This window comes from Euprymna scolopes, chromosome 11 (assembly GCF_053919585.1).
Source record: "Euprymna scolopes isolate OS-2025 chromosome 11, ASM5391958v1, whole genome shotgun sequence".
Classification (NCBI taxonomy): Eukaryota; Metazoa; Mollusca; class Cephalopoda; order Sepiida; family Sepiolidae; genus Euprymna; species Euprymna scolopes.
The window spans coordinates 16,963,803-16,986,763 of NC_136492.1; the positions used below are offsets into that span (position 1 = coordinate 16,963,803).

Here is a 22,961-nt window from a genome sequence, read left to right on the forward strand (position 1 = left end):
GTCACCGAATTGAAGCAATCGTAAATACTTCTACGAATCTGTTTTGAAATTATATTACTCCCCTCCCCTATCCACGGTAATTTCAAATAAACCGGGCATTTCAAGGGTCCAAACTTTTTAGGGGATTTAAAATCCGCAACCTTTTTGAAAATACAATCATCAATAATGTCAACAGGATAACCATTATTGATGAATATTTCCCTGATCTTATCGAGTTCAACATCTAATCTGTTAGGCGAACAAATCATGAGGGCTCTATGTACCAAAGTATTAATTAAGCCGACCTTACGTGATTTAGGTACAAAAGACAACCAGTTCACATATAGGCCAGTAAATGTCGGCTTTCTATAAATTGTAGTGAGAAAGCCCCCCCCCCTTGAGCGTCGACAAGAACATCCAAGAAAGGAAGCGAATTGTCCTTCTCACTTTCCATAGTGAACTTAAGAGCCCCATGTAAAGAATTCAACCTATTAAAAAATATCGACGCATCACTTTGCGAAGGAAAAATAGCAAAAGTGTCGTCAACATATCTGAAATATGCAGTCGGTTTAGATGTAGAATTAAACATAACGGATTCATAGTACCCGACGAAAATATCCGCTAAAGTTGGGGCCAACGGACTCCCCATTGAAACCCCGTCAACCTGACAGTACATAATATCACAAAAACTAAATTCGACGGATTTCGTACACATTAAAATGAGTTCAATAAGAATCTCTTTAGAAAACCGTGGAGCAGTCAGGCGACATATGCGTATAGTCTCATCCAACGGTATGTTGGTGAAAAGACTAGAGACATCAGATGAACACATGAAAGACGTCTCTGCATTAGAATCCAACCCACGTACACAATCAACGAACCGAAAGGAATCAGGGATACAATGCGTGGTGTATAGCTCACGCACAGGTTGCAGAATTTCCACAAGCCACTGAGCCAAAGAATGTTGTGCTGAACCAACCATTGATAAAATAGGTCTCAGTGGAACACCTTGCTTGTGGATTTTGGGGAGACCATACATTCTGGGACGTTGTGACCCAGAGGGCCTGATCCTGTCATAGACATCCTTGCAAAACACCTTCTTTTTAAATAATGCAAGTAAACGTCTCTGCATTTTAGCCTCGTTCTTGCAAGTATTATCCGTCAACTCGACAGAGCCGAGTTTACGGAATTTCGAACTATCATTGAGAATAACTGCCATTTTCTCAACGTAGTCCGATTTATCCAAAATCACCACTCCTGCACCTTTGTCTGGTTTACACATATAAATATCGGTATTAGATTTTAACGCTTTCATCGTCTTAAATTGCGTTATGTTCCAGACAAAGTCGCTATGATCGACAGGAATGTTACTATATCGGTGAGCTAAGGCAACTAAATTGGATTTCATCCCAACAATTTTTTCTGGGGAATTAGGCACATTATGTCTAAGTTGAGAGAGCAAAACTTCAAAGGCAGAAAGTGTTCTCTCTTTATTTAAACTCGTAGGGGGAATACAAAAATCCAAGCCCCTAGACAAAACTCTATTTTCAATTTCTGTAAGGACAGTTTTTGAAAAATTGAAAACATGTTTGCTTCCATTAGTGGGTTCACACCCATATCTTCTGTAAACCAGAAGAGCAAGGTGTTTACTATTATCTTTGGAAGCATTTTGCCTAGCAAACTGATCACCGATGGATAAATATTTGCAAAAACGGAAAAAATCATAAAAGGACAGGAACCCCTTAACTACGGACCAAAGTTGATGACGATTACTAATGTACGTCTCAAGATTCTCCATCAACTTATTCATGTCGTCACGTATAAACGCACGCTCCATAGACAAACTTGGCTTCACTTTAGATGCATCAATACGTTTACTAATCTAAACTGGGGCTACATCTTGTTGCAGACAAGAACGCAAAAAAGCTAAGGAGAGATTGGTAGATCTAATTCTACTCCTTAATCTTACAATATTATTACACAATTCTATTTGTTGGTGTGTGTACCTCTTCCGTAAATATTTAAATAAATGTTTATATATATATATGTTAAGATTTTTGTTCGTTAGAAGCGCTGGTTGAGTTTGAATAAAATAAAATACGTATTATATACGTTTGAAGCCAAAACAACGCATTATTACAAAATAAACAGACATTTATTTCGTTTAAAATTTATATTGAAATTCATAAATATATTCTCTGCTCTAACAACAACATGGCAAAAAAAAAAAGAAAGACATACTAAAGATGAAGTTTAAATTTATTAATATTTCTACTAGAATATCTTGTTCTTTTCTTGTCCAGTTTTAACAACTAGTCCTTTACTTTTCTGTGTTTAAGCTTAACCATATTTCTTTTCATGTTCTCATTTTTCTATTGTAATATATATATATATATATATATATATATATATATATATATATATATATATATATATATATATATATACATATATATATATATATATATACATATATATATATATATATATATATATAGTGAGTATCAAAATATATTTAGGGAGAGAGATTGGGGTTTTCCTTAAAAGGTATAATTCTCAGAAATATCAGATCGGTGCCAAAGTTTTTGCCGATTTAAAAGTCTGCTTTTGACCATCTTTAATCCTAACAATACCGACGTTCGCTCTTTATAATTCGGTTCCATTTTTTCAACGAGCTTATAAATACCTTGCTTGTAAAATTCCTCAGATTTTGAAGTAAAATACGAATCTAACTCATGTTCGATATCCTTTCGTGACGTAAGCTTAAGGCCCTACGAATGGCTTTGCTATTTTCCAAAGAAGTGATAATCATAGGGAGCGAAGCCAGGAGAATATGCAGGCTGGTGCAATAGTGTTGTGTAAAGGACGAGCATTATCATGATTGAAGATGACCCCCTTTCTCTTGACTAAAAAAGGTTGTTTACAGGGAAACTTGTATATTTTTTGTAAAGGCCAGTTGAAGCTTGCATTCTGGGGTCGGCGGACGCGACATAGCAGTTTTAGCTGCACGCGTCTTGTTTCAACTGTTCTTTATAAAAATATGCTTCGCCAGGGTTAAACGTAAAATGTATTTATTCGCTATTTCTATACAAGCGTTAAATTTTTTTTCATTTTTCTTCTTTTGAAGATTGTAATGCTGGGTATGGGGCAGCCAAACTAGCTGCCAACATTGCCCCGCTTTTTATTGAAACCAACCGAGAGCTCTTTTTAGTATCATCGCTGTTCCCTTAAGTGCAATTGTCTGGATCTCTTTTGCACTTGGTTCACCAGGAATATTAGTAAGGTACGACTTCAGGTTCTTCTTCATAAGCCCTGTAGCACCTATGCGGTCCCTGATGACGATGGAAATGCTGCCTGCAACGAAGCAATGAAAACTAGAGAAGCGACCCATGCCAGCCGGTTATAGCCGACGACATATCTACCCGTTGTGTTGCTGTTTCCATGTGCCTATCGTTAGATATCGTGTCTAATACCCAGGGAGCTGGTTGCGTTCCCAGCCCGTCACTCAACTAAGTAACTCTCCCCGGGAATTTATAGTGTCATATGAGAATATTGCAAAAAAAAATAAAAATAAATAAATAAAAAAATAAAAAATATGAACGATGCTATAATAAGGTGAAAGAAAAAAAAAAGTTATAAATTAATCATGCTTATATATTTAACCATTAACAACGTGCACGAAATAAGTTACAATGGTTTAGAACTTACAACTGACCTTTCTACAAACCTGCAAACACTTTTTCACCGGCCTAACACATGACAGGTGATTGTTAAGATAATGCAAATACTTAACTATTTACTACTACTACTACTACTACTACTACTACTACTACTAATACTAATAATAATAATAATACTAATTTAAACAACAATAATAATAATGATAATAATAATAATACTAATTAACAACAACAATAATAATAATGATAATAATAATAATACTAATTAACAACAACAATAATAATAATAATAATAATAATAATACTAATTAACAACAACAATAATAATAATGATAATAATAATAATACTAATTAACAACAACAATAATAATAATGATAATAATAATAATACTAATTAACAACAACAATAATAATAATGATAATAATAATAATACTAATTAACAACAACAATAATAATAATGATAATAATAATAATACTAATTAACAACAACAATAATAATAATGATAATAATAATAATACTAATCATCAACAACAACAACAACAACAACAACAACAACAATAGTAGTAGTAGTAGTAGTAATAATAATAATAATAATAATAATAACAACAACAACAACAACAACAACCGATTAAAATTATTAATAATGCTGACCTGGATCGTCTCTTCCTGGCAGGTCGGTGTGCCATAGCCGCACGGCAATAATCGAGTAGGCGCACGTCATCAGAGACATCGGTATGAAATAGATGCAAACCATCTGAAGAATCTGGTAGAGCGCCCGATTGCTACTGTCCCAGCTCATAGAACAGGTCAGTAGCAGGTTGGTGATATGGACGGGTACAGTAGGTTTCAGTTCCATGCCGAATATCTCGGGGCTGGCCATAACTGCCGAGAGGAACCAGATAAAACATGTCACGGCTACGGCCCGTCGGATAGTGTGGATGAATTTTAACGGGTGGCAGATGGCATAGTAGCGATCGATGGAGATTGCACTCAGGGTGAATACGGACACGTACACTGTGACGGTCTGGAAAGAGAAAAAAGTGAGAGATTACTTTAGTAGGTACAGCTAAATTATATATAAAAAAGGTCGTTAATCTTCTAGTTGACACATTGTAAGTATTATTTAATTATTAGAATTCTTTTGAGATGAGTAATTTTTTATATGTTTTTATTTATTTATTTATTTATTTATTTGGCATTGTCTGAAGATAGCGGTTTCAATCCTACCCGAAGCGGGCCAGAGGATTAGTTGGCTAAAACGTGGTGAAACAACAATTATGGAAGGCGGTAATTACTGAGGATACAGCTGAAGATTCAGCCTTCCTATCACGCCGCAGTTAACAACCTGACGAAGGCCAGAGGAATAGTTGGTCAAAACGTCGTTAAACAACTATAAAAGATGAGGATAACAGTCCGCTAATAAATAAAATATAGACGTTATAAGTAGTTCTTCAGTGGATAGCAATGTCCCTGTTTATTAGTATCAGAGGCGATATTTAGTTCCTTCCTACAACACGGCCCAAAAGTGGGCAGAATAAAGCTAGCGTCTCTAAAAAACACTCCGGATCCCTAAATATGGCATAGGTAGCCACACCAGCATCCCCCGGACAAGGCGTCCTATACAGTTAACAATGAACGAAATCTACTTCACAGAAGGATGCTGGATGAAAGTGTGCAGTGTGTCAGAGGTGATCGTCGATAATATTGATCTTTATTTCCTTTGTTCTTCGTGGCCGGTAAAAAATGGAAGCAGTGGAAAAGAACAACAAATTGCCTTTATTTTATCTGGGATTTGGTTTACTTTAAAATGCACACGGATAAGTTTGAGTTTTCAAATTGGAATGGCGCGTCTTTTGTGCATCTCCACAACACTTTAAAATGCTCAGTTTGATTTGATTAAACAAACAAACGAACATTTTTAATTCGTCTCTAATATCCATGTTTTTTTTTTAAATTTCATGCAAATCAGAAATATTTGAATTTTTAAAAAGGGAAGGGAAGTTGTCACTTTCTTCAATCAAAACCCAGATTAAAAGATTCTACTATTATGTTCAATACAAATACTTTGTTGCTTATGCTAGGAGATCAATGACTGAAAACTCCCTCTCTCTCCCGATTCTCCTTTCTCTATCTCTCTATCTCACACACACGCACACAAACACACGCACATATAACATCATAACATCATGTAAACCATAATTATAAAAAAAAAAAACGCGGAATATTCTGTGTGACTTAATGCCATAGCCGAAGCCATTTTTCAAAATTTTTTGAAGCAAAAATTTTCCCTCTCAATCTGTACCTAAATCAAAACGTAGATTCCATGAACACAGCTTCTTTCTTAGAACAGCCCGCCAGTGGAACTCTGTTCCGTCTGCCTGCTTCCCACCTGACTACAACTTGGATGTCTTCAAATCCAACGTAAAAAAATTCCTGATGAACCGCCCCCTTAAGAAGACACTTTATGAAATCTCAACACTAACGTACAACGTACTGTACATGCAATAACCCTTATCCCTGAGTGGCTTCCGGGTGGTGACCTCCTTGTAATATATATATATATATATATATATATATATATATATATATATATATATATATATATATATATATATATATATATAATGCAATGATGAAAGGAAGGCAAAAATTCGTGATTAGAACATTAAAATAAAGTCAACGTTTAATATAAAGTTAACGGGGTGAAGAGAATAAAAGGGAGGAAAAAGAAAATGGGGGTCAGCTGATCGGTTTCGCCCTCACTTTATCAAAGTTGTATTGAGGCATTTGAGCGAAAAAAAAAGAGGAAAGACACGAATGGGAATCGAAATTATGTACAGATAAAAATAACGTTGCGCTATGTTATGTTATGGGGGAAAAAACAAAAGAATTAGGGAACGCAATTGAAATCACGCTCATATATATATATATATATATATATATATATATATATATATATATATATATATACAGTCCATGTCAAAATCATAAGATCACTTAAGAAAGTAAGCGTTTACACATATTATCGAATTTTTAATCAAACAAATGGTTGAAACCATTGCGAAAAGGGAAAATATGATGGAAAAAAAATGAAATCTGCTTCATTCGAAACCTTAACCCTGATCTAATAATGATTTAAAAAAAAAAAAAACATTTTCACCTGGTCAAAATGATAAGACCAATGATAATTTATCTAACAAAAGGCAATTATAAATTACTATCAGTATTTAGTATAGTCTCAGTATTTAGTATAGCCTCCATTATTACGAATTACTTCAAAAATTCTCTTCGGCATGTTTTTTATCAGTTGCGAAGGAATTTTATCCCATGTACTGAAAACTGAATCAGAAAGTTCCTTTATCGAATCATACTGGGTTCCATCCTTGAACATTTCTTTTGCCAGCCATCCCCAAAGATTTTCAATGGGATTGAGGTCCGGACAACATGCAGGATGATCTAACAATTCTATATTATTATTTATAAGTGTTGGTATACTGCCATTTTTTAACTTAACACGTAAGTACGCAGTAAACTATTGTGTTATTTCGTTTGGTGTCTTTTTTGAGGGCAGTTTTAAAAATTAACGTAAGACTGGAAACTTTTTTTTGCAACAGTAAATTCACGGATGTATTATGAAACGTCATGAGGTATTGTCGGTTTGTACAGAAATTCTCCAAGTTGGGTACAAGGCTCCGTTCAGTCTTAACAGACCATGGATAACAACTGTAGGGTGTCCACGCGTGAAATTTTTGTAGCAAGACTTGCGCAATCTCCAACCATCTCTCTTCTAAGTCGGCACTGTCTTAAATTTCTGTTGCAAGTACACATAAATTCAGGACGATTGGAAACAATGCAAGACAAGCCGAGAACACATACAGCGCCTAGTATTTCCAAATGGTCAGCCATCTGGTACTGGCTAGGCTCATCGTTGCTTAACTTCAATGATCCGACGAGGACAGGTGTGCCAAGTTGAATATATCGAAATCCAAAATATGAGTGATACAGTTCAATATATTTTTGTTGTCGAACTACAATTCATCGAACTACTAATCCATACTTCACGTGTAATTTAGAACTGAATTTTACTTGGTACTTTATCCGTTACGCCAGAATTCTTGCGGGCAATTCTTACAAAAATTCTTGTTTGTTTTGTATTATCTTTTTTTTTTGTCTTATTATTTTTTTTTTACATAGGAATCACCACTTATCAAGGCCTGAAGGCCACTTGAGGATAAGGGTCAATAGGTATACATTAGTCATTGTGATTATAGCGTAGTAAACATAAGTAGTGGGAATTTTGTAAATTGGATTACTTAGGGGGACGGTTCATCAAGAACTTGTTTACGTTGGACTTGAAGACAATCAGATTGTAGTCAGATGGAAAGCAAGCAAACGGAAGAGAATTCCACAGGCGTGCAGTTCTAAGAAAGAAACTTTGTTCATGGAATCTACGTTTAGGTTTAGGCACAGATACAGAGTGTGGGAAATTGTTGATAACGGTTCTGGCTAGACGAGTGTTTTTCGTGAAAGTTTGGCGAGGGGGACCATAGATTGAAGCTCAGACGAGCACTTGTTATGAAAATAACGATAAAGCAGAGACAGGCTGGGAACATCTCTTCTGCGGAGAAAGAGGTTGTAGGGAAGAGAAAAGGGCATTCTCCACTAAGCTACAAAGTCTATTTTGAATCCTGTCAAGAAAGGATAAGCTGCTTCTAGCAGCTCCTGCCCATACACCCGAAGAAAATCGCCAGTTACATCGGCTGAAACGTTGTGAAAATAGCACTTAAGATGAAAACAGCCGACTAGGAAGCTTCTTTCTGCATGATAAATTTAAATTGAAAACGAAAATTTAAGAAGCTAATTCAACGCAATTCCTTAAAAGTTTTAAAAATTTGCATGATTTTCTTCTTTTTTTTTTTTTAAATAAAAAAACCTTTATTCGTTTAAAGATAAAATTTTCGGCGACCAAAGCGTCAGGATAGAACTAGTTTATATTTTCTTTCTTTTTCTTTTTTTTTCGCGGCATTTTGTCACCTGAAGAGTAAAAATCAGTGTTATCTTCTTACACGGTGATATTTTAAAAGTCCAAGTTTGGTGGAACGCGTGATCGCGCGTGAAATAAATTATGAAAAATTTTTTTTTCGTCTTTTCTTTCTTTTTACCGAAATATCTAGTTTTCCTTTCGCTTTAATCAGCATTTCTCTATTGTTTCCGGGTACTTATCTTGAGATTGGCGCCATTTTAACAGCCTCTTTTTAACCAAATACTAAAAACGAAAAATGAAATAAGAACGCAATTACTTCGCCCCCCTCCACTTCAAATATTTGTTGTTGTTTTTCTCAGCACGACGCCGAACTTCATTTCCATATGCACATGTGTACATGAAAAAATATAAGTTACATAAAGGAAGTAGACGAATACCCATCCTAAAACAAGTAAAACTAATTCTTTGAACAATAGTTTAGCGCCACTTTTATGTCTTTGCGAAGATTAAAATCTAGATATACGATACTGTACCTTCCGCGTGACTTAAACATTTGAAAATCTCACCGTTCAAACAACTCACAGACTTTACTCTTTTCACAAAAGAGGAAAGGAAATGGAAAAGAAACACACACACACACACACACACACACACACAAGCTGATTCTATTCTATTGTGTTATATCATGGAAAGTTTGGTTATAAAACAATCAAGTGTTAAATTCGACACATTGCTGCTAAAAACTCGCTAGTCCAAATGCCTATGTTCTGCTGTCAAAACTCAACTCCAAAATTCGATATTCTGCTGTCAAAACTCAACCCCAAAATTCGATATTCTGCTGTCAAAACTCAACCCCAAAATTCGATATTCTGCTGTCAAAACTCAACTCCAAATCTCTACGTTCTCCTGTCAAAACTGAACTCTAAAACTCGATATTATGCTGTCAAAACTGAACTCTAAAACTCGATATTATGCTGTCAAAATTCAACTCCAAAACTGGAAATTCTGCTGTAAAAACTGAACTCTAAAACTCGATATTATGCTGTCAAAATTCAACTCCAAAACTGGAAATTCTGCTGTAAAAACTCAACTCTAAAACTCAACATTCTGCTGTCAATATTCAACTCCAAAACTCGACGATCTACTGCCCAAATTCAACTTCAAACCTTGACATTCTGCTGTCAAAATTCAACTTCAAACCTTGACAATCTATTGTCAAAACTCGACTCTAGAACACAACGCACTACTAACACTTGTTACCTCGACATTCAAAAGCAAAATTAACACAGTCTCTGAAAAATCAGGCTTTTTATATCCAACCGGAGGCATTCTATTTGCATGTTAGGTGACAATATCGCAAGCATTTAAAGAGAAAAGGCGGACATTTTTTTCTTTATTCTTTATTCATTTTGTCTGCACTGAACTCTATAGACTGCACACAATCAAGTTTGTACTAATGTTTTAAGTGTTTAATTGCAGAAGACAACTTATTTCAACTTTCGGTAGCATTTCAGACCACAAAATGTTTATTTAAAAATCCTACGTTGCACTGGCTTTATAAATTACACATTTTGTTGAAAGTTAAACAATGCTTTCCATTCATCTACTTTGCGCAGCCACGTGATTTCCTCGAAACTTGAACACCGTTAAAACAACACGCGGACTTTATTCTTCTGGTGACAAAAAAAAAAAAAAAAAAAAAAAGGATGAAGATAAAAAGAAAAAAACACAGTTTTTATTTGGTTGGTTGTTTTTTGTTTTACGGCATATCAACCCTTTCCAGTTTATTTAATACCGAACCGGTGATTTTAAAGAAATTTTTTTAAATAGAATATATTTGTTTGTTCCAAGTCGGTTTCTATTTAACCCATAGTTTGGACCCGAACAGGTACTACCACTCCGGGTCAGAGTGGACCTGGGAGCAATGGCAATTAAAGGGTGTATCCACACTCCCCAAAAGCCCGCAAGCTGGGGCCTCATCATCGGATATAGTTTAAGGTCATATCCAGGACCACAGTTTTTATTTAAATTTAAATAACGCTTTCATAGAGGAAAAATCATTTTACTAAACCTTATGTCTAGAATCCTTATTCTAATTTTGATTAAAATCTATTACTTCATTTTGATTACAAATGCCCAAATTTTAAGGCTTAAGCTTAAAAATCTTAATTATAATTCATTAAATCTTGCTTCATTGGGAATTTAATACAAATCTGAAATATTTGAATTCAAACGAGAGATTGTACCCATATTATGTTATCTAAGGAATGAGGTTCCGATTCTAGCTGATGGCACCTAAATCCCCTACACTAAAACAAAGAAAAAAGATAAATTAATAAGATAAATTAATTACCTCCCTCGGACCAGCTAAAATTAACAAAAGGCAGACCGGAAACCATGCGGATCGGAAACAAAAACAGGATAGTACACATTTACTAAAAATGCATTACATAAAAAATATTTTAATTAGAAAATTCATATTAGAATAAAATAGAATATACAGAGATAGGAATAAGCTATAGTTAAATAAAAATGAACATCACTATAAAAAATAAATGCGGCCTACTTTTTCCTCAGACAGAAACAACATGGCTGACGAGAGCCTAACATTATTTACGATTTACCATTAACTGGTCCCCTTTATGTTGGGCCTGAAACCGACGATACCAATGTTTTTCTGAACTTCTGTACAATTAAGTAAATAAATAAATATTAAATATATATATATATATATATATATATATATATATATATAATGAAAATTACAATTGAATTTACCAAAATGATCCAAGATGGTAAAATAAATATAAATATTAAAGAATTAATATTTATAAAATTATCTCAGCCAGATATAAAAGCTCGATAATACCAAATAGGAAATAGAGCTTATAATATGAGCAAACAGTTAATGAAATATGTTAAAAAACACTTTGAAATGAGTTAAAAACATATTTAATCTGAAAAGGAAACACTAGATAAATGGATAGTCCTTAATCCGCGGAGTTTCGAAGAAATACTCTCCTTCTGATCAGAGGGTAGGAATTAGCAAAATGCGGGATCGGATTTTGCATGCAGAAGTATTTGATGAAACAACAAATAAGTCAAAGATCTTACTTGAAAACAAAATAAGTTAAGCAGAGGGAATATGGTAAAGAAAAAGGTGATTACACATTAATGGATAGTCTGGTGGAAGATAAAAAATCCAGTGACGGTAAAATCCAAATGTAAAACTTCAAGAAAGTTAAAAGAATTTCCATTTGTACAAGTAAAATCCAAGGAAATCCCGTAATTGGAAGAAGATGGTCCATAATAATCCAAAGGCAGAAATCCATGGAATAATTCACAAAAATGTGTACAAGGAAAAAATAATATTAATAAAAGAAAAATAAGATGTGCTTTTCACTCTACTTCCGAGACATATCTATCTATCTATCTATCTATCTATATATATATAGTATTACTGGAAGAATACATAATGTAATTAAATCCTTCTTAAGTAAGAGAAAAGTCTAGGTTGTCTTCGACGGTCGTACATCTAAACAATATGATATAAATGTGGGAGTACCTCAAGGGTCTATCCTTGGACCTTTATTATTCTTGATATTCATAAATGACCTTCCTGATTAAATTGTTTCTGAGATGGGTATATTTACTGATGACACCACTCTCTATAACAGACACAATGGGGGGGGATGAACACATAACTAAGGAAATGGCAGAAACACTAGAGGGTTACCTCCAATCTGTAGTGGAATGGGGACAAAAATGGATGGTCACATTAAATGCTTCAACAAATATAAGAAACTTTCTCTACTACCAATAGCAATGGCCAAGAACACATTACCCGACAGTACTTCTTTTAAACTCCTCGGCCTAACGTTTACAAGGAACATGAACTGGAATAGATACATTGAGAGAATTGCCAAGGCTGCTGCGAAGAAGGTGGGCTCTCCCTACTGTGCTAGAACACGATTTACACCTGAAAGTATCTTGTACCTCTATAAGGCCACCATTCGCCCATATATGGAGTATTTTTGTCACATTTAGCTAGTGAATCTGCTACTAGTCTCTCACTCCTGAACAAGGTTCAAAAGAGAGTCGCCAATCTGATAGGCCCTGAACTGTCATCTAGGCTTCAGCCTCTGTCCCGTCGACGAAATGTTGCATCCCTCTGCCTGTTCTATAGGTACTTTAATGGTGAATGCTCTGACGAATTACAAGCACTTGTATCCCCTCGACGTGAATACCCTCGACAAACTTGACAAGCAGCTAGAGATCCCTAGGTGTAAGAAAGCCTTCTACTCCAATAGTTTCTTCCTCAGAACTGCGGGTCTTTGGAACTCCCTTCCGAAATTCTGCTTTCCCAACTGTACTGACATGCAGAAGTTTAAATGTTATGTGAACAGACATCTTGCTGCTCATCTCCCTTCATAATATCCCTGCAACTTATGTGCCCGATTGTAGCCCCTACTTCAAAGTGGCACTGTGCCTTGTTTGGGGTGCAAATTGAATATTATATATATATATATATATATATATATATATATATATATATATATATATATGTATATATATATATATCCATGTTCGAGATATTCGAAAATAGTAACTAATGAACTTAACGGGCTTGTTAGATAGTGCTCGATAACAAAGAGCAAAATATATTTTATTATTCGAAGGTAAACAGTTACATTTGGCTGCTACAAACAACCATCTGTTTCAGTCAATGAGATTTCGTCAGGCGACCCTGAACCATTCGACGCTATAGAAAAAAAAAGAAAAGAAAAAGTGAGAGCTTAAAAAAAAGACTATAAAAAGTTACGAGCTCTCTAAAAATTAAGGATAAAAATGGAGAAGTCGTATTTCAACCGATTTTAAAAAATCGTTCGGACATAAGCATAACTCGAAAAAGTATATTCGATGATCCACAAGTCGCGTGTCAGAGAAAGTTGAAGGGTTGGTAGGGTGTTTAATAAAAAGGAATTGAATATGGCAGGAGAATGAGGAGAGAAAAGGGATTAAGAGTGTGGGGGGGAATGAGAGAGAAAAAAGAAAAGGAAAAAAGAGAAAGGAAAACCATAAAACTGGAGCGCTATAACTATGATGAAGTAAAAAACGCAAAGTAGGCATATTCACATGGAGACATCAAGACATATCTATGTATCTTTTATGTTTTTTATGTCTTTTATGTTGGTCTCACGGTCTTACTGGATTCCAGGACAAGAATTTATCTAGTCTGGTGGAGTATCCAGCTTCGTACTATTACTTGAGGTAATATCACTTGGAGAAGGTGCACCATACCCCAGAAAAGCTGTGGGGTAGCCGTAGTGAGGAGATCATATTTGGGCTGCGAATACTATGTGATTTTGAATATTTGGTCAGGGTTTACTTCTATGGAAAAGTATCCTCATGCCCGATTGTTCTGACAAACCCCTGTACAGAGAGACCTTAGACACTCAAGGATAGTGTCTAGTAGGCATTCAACAGAATACACATACATATGTATGTATATATATATATTCGTGTTGGAATCGGAATCGGAAAAGTTGGAATCGGAATCGGAATCTGTATCGGAATCGAAAAAATTTTAGCCTATTTCCGGATGCCAAAACCGATTCCTTAAATTCTTTATTTGATATTTGTTAAAGAAACATTTTCTACTGCTTGTAGTAATAATAAAATTAAAAAAATATTTATTGATTTAAACTTTCCGTAAGACTAAAATCTCTAGATCACCCCGTCACAAATGTGTTTTTACTTATGAGAAAATATAGGCCCAAATTTAAGATAATCGGGACAAAATAACAATTTTATAGTTAAATATTTAAAGATTTATAGAGAATCGGAATCGGAATCGCTTATTGTTTCGGAATCGGGAAAAACATTGGAATCGTCCCACCACTAATATATATACATGCACACATATATACACAAACATATACGCATAAACAAACATACGTAAACAAATACTAACATGCATATATCTATTGGCAGTAAATAATTAAAAACTTTTAAATTCAAAAAATTAAGTTGTTAGTTAATGAATTATTTAAAATTTACGATCAAATATCGTTATGGACTTATGAGAATTTAAAATTTAATCGGGGTATATATAAACGCACACACATATACGGATATATAAATGCGCACAGGTATGCATTTTATTATGCCTATTATTTTCAAAATTATTAAAGCAATTAACAATTATCACATTATTTGATGCGTTATATAAGGTGTTAATTTGATCACATTATTATATGTGGTATACAAGGTTTAAATTGCATGACATTATTATATGCGTTATATAAGGTGTTAATTGTATCACATTATTATATGCGTTATATAAGGTGTTAATTGTATCACATTATTATATGCGTTATATAAGGTGTTGATTTTATCACATTATTATATGCGTTATATAAGGTGTTAATTTGCATGACATTATTATATGCGTTATATAAGGTGTTAATTGTATCACATTATTATATGCGTTATATAAGGTGTTGATTTTATCACATTATTATATGCATTATACAAGGTGTTAATTTATCACATTATTATATGTGTTATATAAAGTCTTAATTTTATCACATTATTATATACGTTATATAAGGTGGTATTTTTATCACATTATTATGTGTTATATAATGTGTTAATTTATCACATTATTTTATGTATTATATAAGGTGTCAATTTATCACATTTTTATATGTGTTATATAATGTGTTAATTTATCAGATTATTAAATGCGTTATATAAGATGTTTATTTTATCACTTTTTTCTATGCATTATATAAGGTGTTAATTTTTTTTTACACTTATCAAGGCCCGGAAGCCACTCAGGGATAAGGGTTATTGCAAGTACAGTACGTTAGTGTGGAGATTTATTGAAGTGTTTACTTGAGGTGGCGGTTCATTAGGAATTTGTTTACGTTGGACTTGAAGACATCCAGGTTGTAGTCAGGTGGGTAGCAGACAGACGGAACAGAGTTCCACAGGCGTGCAGTTCTAAGAAAGAAGCTTTGTTCATGGAATCCGCGTTTTGATTTAGGCACAGATAAAGAGTGGGGAAAATTTTTGACAGGGGATTCAGCTAGACGGGTGTTTTTCGTGAAAGATTGGCGACGGTGGACCAGAGATTGGAGTTCAGACGAGTACCTGCCATGGAAATAACGATAAAACAAGGATAGGCTCGCAACGTCTCTTCTGTGGGAGAGGGTTGCAGGGAAGAGAAAAGGGCATCCCCCACTAAGCCACGAAGTCTATTTTGTACTCTGTCAAGGCAGGATAGGCTGTTTTTAGCAGCTCCTGCCCAGATATGGCAGCAGTATTCCATCCTTGGACGTACTTGGCTTTTATATAGATAGAGAATTGCATCAGTAGAAGGATCCCACCATCTTTCCAGCGACCTTGGCAACAGTCTTGATGTACGTGTTCCATTTCAGATCAGGAGTAAAGGACAAACCCAGAAGCTTGTCAAAACATGGGTCTTCTCCTAGATGAGAGCCATCCATCTCAATTGATGCCAGATGGGGGTCAGAGCGTTGATGATGTAAAGATAGGAGTTTGGCGTTTTTATATGTTTTATATAAGGTGTTAATATTATCACATTACTATATGCGTTATACAAGGTGTTAATTTTATCACATTATTATATGTGTTATATAAAGTGTTAATTTTATCACTATATTATATGAGTTATATAAGATGTTAATTTTATCACATTATTCTATGTGTTATATAAAGTGTTAATTTTATCACTATATTATATGCGTTATATATGATGTTAATTTCATCACATTTTATATGTGTTATACAAGCTGTTAAGTTCATCACATTTTTACATGCGTTATACAAGGTGTTAATTTTTCACATTATTATATGCGTTATGTAAGGTGTTAATTTTATCACATTATTATATGTGTTATATAAGGTGTTAAGTTGATCAAATTATTATATTGTTATACAAGGTGGTAATTTTATCACATTATTATATGTGTTATATAAGGTGTTTATTTTATCATATTATTATATGCGTTATACAAGGTGTTAATTTTATCACATTATTATATGTGTTCTACAAGGTGTTAATTTTATCATATTATTATATGTGTTATATAAGGTGGTATTTTTATCACATTATTATATGCGTTATATAAGGTGTTTATTTATCACATTATTATATGTGTTATATAAGGTGTTAATTTGATCACATTATTATATGTGTTATACAAGGTGGTAATTTTATCACATTATTATATGTGGTATATAAGGTGTTTATTTTATCATATTATTATATTTGTTATATAAGGTGTTAATTTATCACATTATTATATGTGTTATACAAGGTGTTAATTTTATCACATTATTATATGCGTTATATAAGGTGGTAATTTTATCATATTTATTATATTTGTTATATAAGGTGTTAAATTTATCACATTACAACAAGCGTTATATAAGGTGTTTATTATACTTAACTTCTAGTGAATAAAATTAAAATTATAGCGGAGTTAGGTAACGTGCATATATTATCATGAGTGTAAGCCATCTATCAACATAAGTGACTTCTCAGTTATAATATTTGTTATTTTTTATGTATTAGATTAAAGCATAGGTAGAGTAGAAAACTATTATTTAACTTCATTTTTATAATATCTTTAATTTATTTATTGATTTATTTTTTAAAATGGAGTGGGGTGGTTCTGGGTTTATTCCATGGATTTGGAAATTCAAGGAGATTTGTATCCTATAAGAACAATAATGGTAAACTGCACTATATATACCTGCATATACTTAACAGACATTTACATAAATATACGCACATACACGCATACGAACAGGTAGCAAGATGAATTTATAGACGAACAGGTTTTTGCTCTCCTAAGGACATTCCAATTTACAATATGTGATGATCCCTGTTCAATTATTCCATTAAAGTATTTAGATAGTGATGTTCTGTCTGTATAGTTTCGATTTTCAAAGTAGCACTTGTGTCCTGTATATCTTTCCTTGAATGTGTTATTTGTCACGCCAATATAATATTTTTGTTATCCGGGGTTTCTTGAGTAGAAATGGTAGCTTTGTAAACAACTGAGCTTATTGGTCAGTTTCCTTTAAGGGGGCATTTAGACTTCTCCTACAATTGCATGATTTAGTTACTTTGGGTGTATTTCTATAATTACTATTTAATATTTTGTTATTATGTTTTTTAATATTTTTTTCTAAATTATCACTACAACTATAGCTTAATTTGATAGTATTTTATATTAAAGATTTCGTGTAGAATGTTTTCAGGCGGGAAATGTCTTTTGATAAGGTTTAAAAATTTATTGCCTAGGTTAGTTTTAAGCATTATATTAAAAGGTGGCGTAAACCAGATTATTTTCCCTTTTCTGCTGATTTTAGGTGTACTATTGGAGGGTATTGGTTCAATATATGATAGTTGTGTATTTTTATAGCTACTGTCTTTAGGGGCTTTATTGCAGAAATTTTTGTGTGAGTTGAAGATGCTTTGATTGAAGGAGTTGTTACTAATCCTTTTGCTAATTGACTTAGGTATGTGTTTGATAATAGATTTAGGGTGGTTAGAGATATAATATCGTTTTTTGACGTTAAACTATATATAAAAAAACGACATTATTTTTGCACCAACCTAATATATAGAAAGAGATTTGTGTTTACTATAAACTTTTTATGCAAATATTACGCAAGTATAAATCATGCAGAATATCTGCATGAATATAATTACACGTAATAGTTAACTAAAGATGATCATCGCATAGGAAAACCGAACAAAACTAATAGGTAATTAATTAAAATGAATTTTTAAAAGAATATGCAAATTAGATAGATTTTTTTTTCAGATGAATGCTATTCCAATGTCGTTGTTTTATATAGTTGAACCTCAAAAAACGACATTATTTTTGCACCAACATAACATATATATTTATGTATGCACGCGCGCACGCACACACACACACACACACACACACACACACACACACACACACACACACATATATATTGTTTTAAAAATTTTCCCTACCAAGCTCCTCTGTCAGTTTTTGGTCTACAGACATGAAACTTAATATATGGAGTATTCGAACCCATGTGAAACTTCATATTTGGGGGTTAACCGGGGAAAATCGGTGCAAAAGTGTGAAAATTATTCAAACTAACACCATTCAAAAAATATAGTTTTTTTAAACATATGTCATTAAAGACTAGGCAAGACTTCCGCTCAACAGAAAGCGGAAGTCGAAAAGAAACTTCTTTAGTCAATATAAAAATGTATTCCCTAGTTCTCGCTTTTCATCACGAATTCTTTCTAGTTATCGATAATATAATATCTAAAAATGTCATTTTTGAAACATTAGGTAATGTGAACCTAGTTATATGTTAATAGTCATTTTTGTCTTAAGCAGTCATCATAGACATTTTTTGTAGAAAGGAGTCACCACTTATCAAGGTCCGGAGGCCACTCAAGGATAAGGGTTAATGGGTATACATTAATCAATGAGATTATAGCGTAGTAATCATAAGTAGTGGAGACTTTGTAAATTGGATTACTTAGAGAAACGGTCCATCAAGAACTTCTTTACATTGGACTTGAAGACAGTCAAATTGTAGTTAGCTGAAAAGCAGGCAAACGGAAGAGAGTTCCACAGATGTGCAGTTCTAAGAAAGAAACTTTGTCCATAGAATCTACATTTACGTTTAGGCACAGATAAAGAGTGAGGGAAATTATTGATAGCGGTTTTGACATACCGTTAAATAATCCACTGTAACGTATTTATGATTGCTGTCATGAATAAACGCCTGTCAACCAACAACCAACAATTAGCTTTTCTCAACGGAAGTTTTCATGATCACGTGATCATCGAGTATGAATGGCTGTTATAGTCGACGGATGTATTTAATATGACCGTATGAGATCATTATTCGTTGAGCAGTAACTGTCGAAATGGAGCTTGTTCTTCATAAAACCTCCGTTATTTTGATAGGAACGGTTTTACTATCGGAATATGATTGATTATATGAATGAATTAATAATGATTTTATTTGTCGAATCGATGAAAACTGAATCTATTAAAAATCAATTCGTTATGAGAATGGATTGCGAATTTATTAGCGGAATCAATTCTGAACGGATTTTATTATCAAAATTCATTGAAAATTACATTATTGTAGGAATAGATTAAACATCGTAATACAATCGAAATTTTGGGGAAACTATTTTACTATAAAATTTATTATGAAGAATTTATTGGTAATTATTTTATTATAGGAATGCATTGGTAATGAATAATGCTATGACGACAGCATATTCTTTTCATTGTTTTGACTCTCGAGTATATATCCGACACAGTTAATCAACCGAGAACCACATCACTTTATATATAAGCATATGAGATATCAACGGATACACACTCGAGAGTTCGCGTAAAGAAGTAGTCTTATGTATTCGGATAGGGCACACATACATAACTCACCCCCCCATATACTAAAAGTGAAGAACCTCTCAAATGTATACCATGTCAAAAACCTCATACAGTGAAACACTTTTTTGCTTGAGTGTTTTGACCTCACACAAATTTGCCAACACTACTACAAGGCTAGAAACTTAAAAGAACTCTTTGATAAAGAAAATTCTAAAACCATTCTAAATTTCTTAGAAAGAACAAATCTTTACCATAAAATATGAATACCATCAAATAATTAACTATACCAAAACATTGCAAGGATGGTTTTTAATGAGCAATTTATCCGTATTTATCATTAGGACTATGACAACAGCATATTCTTTTCATTGTTTTGACTCTCGAGTATATATCCGACACAGTTAGACACAGTTAGACACAGTCAATCAACCGAGAACCACATCAATCTATGTAAAAACATATAAGATATCCACGGATACACACTCGAGAGCGAAAACAATGAAAAGAATATGCTGTTGCCCTCGCCCTAGTAATGAATTCATTATAGAATTGATTGAAAATGATTTTATTATAGTAATTAATTAGCAATAACTTTATTATAGGAATTTATTGAAAATTATTTTATAATAGAAACACTTTGAAAATGAATTTATTATAGGAGTGTACTATAAAAATTAATTTACTATGCGAATGCATTGAAAAATATATCATAGGTATATATTAGAAATGAATCTATTATACAAATTTATAGAACATTCCTTAAAAATTCCTTTTAATTATAAAGTATAATATTTGAAAATATTTTAATATAGGGATACATAAGAAATAATTTTATGATAGGAATGAATCAGAAATAAATTTAATATAGAAATTCATTAGAATTAATTGAAAATGATTTTATTATATGCGTACATTGGAAATAACTTTATTATACTTTATTAACTAATTAATTTATTATAATAATGCATTGGAAATAAATTTACTATGATAATTAATTAATTATAATAATACATTATGAATAACTTTATAAGAATTCATTAGAAATTAATTTTTTTTTATCGGAATTCATTGGAAATTATTTTATCATAGAAAATAATTGGAAATGGTTTTATTATGGGGATGCTTTGGGAATATCTTGCTTGGAGTGGACAAAAAATCTTTTCAGTATTAACATTGGGATAAAAGTCTCCTTGCTTTCTAGGAAAACTCAAATGCCAGTCTTTTTATGAAAATCAAAAGTAAACCCCCCCCTCTAAAAAACACCAAAAACAAAATAAATAAATACAATCGACAAAACGGAAAATAATTTGATTGATTTATTATCTCCCACTGCCAGATAGATTTCCCCTGTGAGAATATATTCTACAAGACACCCACGTTCAATTTCTCGTTTTTATTTTCTTGTAATCCTTTGCCAGGGATCATAGCGTATTATCTGTGCTAACTGGCAAGCCGGGACAAGGGTCAAAACATTATTATTGGCTCACACAAGTCAACAAACGATCTGATTGGAAACCTGTGGTGTTCTCTGGGAGCTGAGTGACAACAAGTCTCCCCAGACCTCCAACTCTCTCCACCTTCTTCTATAGCATTTGCAAATGAATTTGCACGATCGCAACAGCCGCTTACCATTGATTTCTCGCTGATAGTGGCCATTGGTTTATACTGTAATTTGAGTGGCACTCAGCCTCCCCAAGGTCGCAGTTCTCTTTGCGCTTGTCCAGCCGAGGTCTGGTTGGCGCTCGCTCCTCGGTCTTTCAGTCCTTATTGACCCTTCTCAGCCCTTTGGTATCACTTTTTTATTGGGGGAGGGGGGAACGGTGATGAAACAATGGGGTGGATGCATATTGGGGTGTGTAGAACTTGTAGATATACAGTTTCGGTGTTCTTCATATTATTATTATTATTATTATTATTATTATTATTATTATTATTAACATTATTATTATTATTAACATTATTATTATTATTATTGTTGTTGTTGTTATTATTAATTAATTCGAGCGACAGCAGGTTGCTGGATTGCTTATTATGATTAGAAAAATAAGCAATTAGCTTGGGGGGAAAAGTGATTAACAGCAAATAATAATATCGCTAGAAAGAAATGTGAAAATAGAAAATAGATGTTAACATGATTTTTGGTTTGCATAAACAAATAACTAGATTGAGGTTACATCGGCTGTTGGTTTGAGACACGCAATGGGATGTAGATTTGGGGAGATTCTAGTCAGTCGTTAGTTGGACATCAGAGAGAACGGACGACTCAAAAGAGGGAGTTGGTCTCTCCATGACGCAGGGAGCAGCGTTTCCTCAGGCAGCCAAGATGTAAAGAAATTGAAATCTTTGAAGATGACAGCTAAAATCATGAAATTAAATGTTCGTAAATAATTCAGCTATGTGTTGTGTTATTTACATCTGTTAAAAAGAACTGTTTGTCTACAACTGTTCGATATGTCCACGTCAATCGTTTCAGGTTAGAACTCTTGCATAAATGTTAAAATATACACACAAGACGATCAACTAAATGATACGACGTATATACATACACGCATTTGCGTGTACATATACAGATAAAATATAATACTCAACTATTGTGCTGACGGTTATATCTCACAGGATTAGTGAATCTCTTGACAAAGGCTTCCTTTCTAGGGCAATTGCTCTTGACATATCAAAAGCCTTCGACAAGGTATGACATAAGGGTCTACTTCACAAGATTTACAGCTACGGTATAACTGAAAATGTCCACGTCAATCGTTTCAGGTTAGAACTCTTGCATAAATGTTAAAATATACACACAAGACGATCAACTAAATGATACGACGTATATACATACACGCATTTGCGTGTACATATACAGATAAAATATAAT

The 22,961-nt window shown here is 33.3% G+C and overlaps 1 protein-coding gene across 1 annotated transcript in view; it reads right to left on the reverse strand.

Annotated features, from left to right (window-relative positions):
• The window catches only part of LOC145287774 (orexin/Hypocretin receptor type 1-like), a 340,017-nt gene that overhangs the window by 149,376 nt on the left and 167,680 nt on the right, over positions 1–22,961 (reverse strand). The window contains exon 2 of the mRNA XM_080135599.1: positions 4,313–4,685. Within this exon, the coding sequence (XP_079991725.1) occupies positions 4,313–4,685 (373 nt within the window). The remainder of the gene's footprint in view (positions 1–4,312; positions 4,686–22,961) is intronic.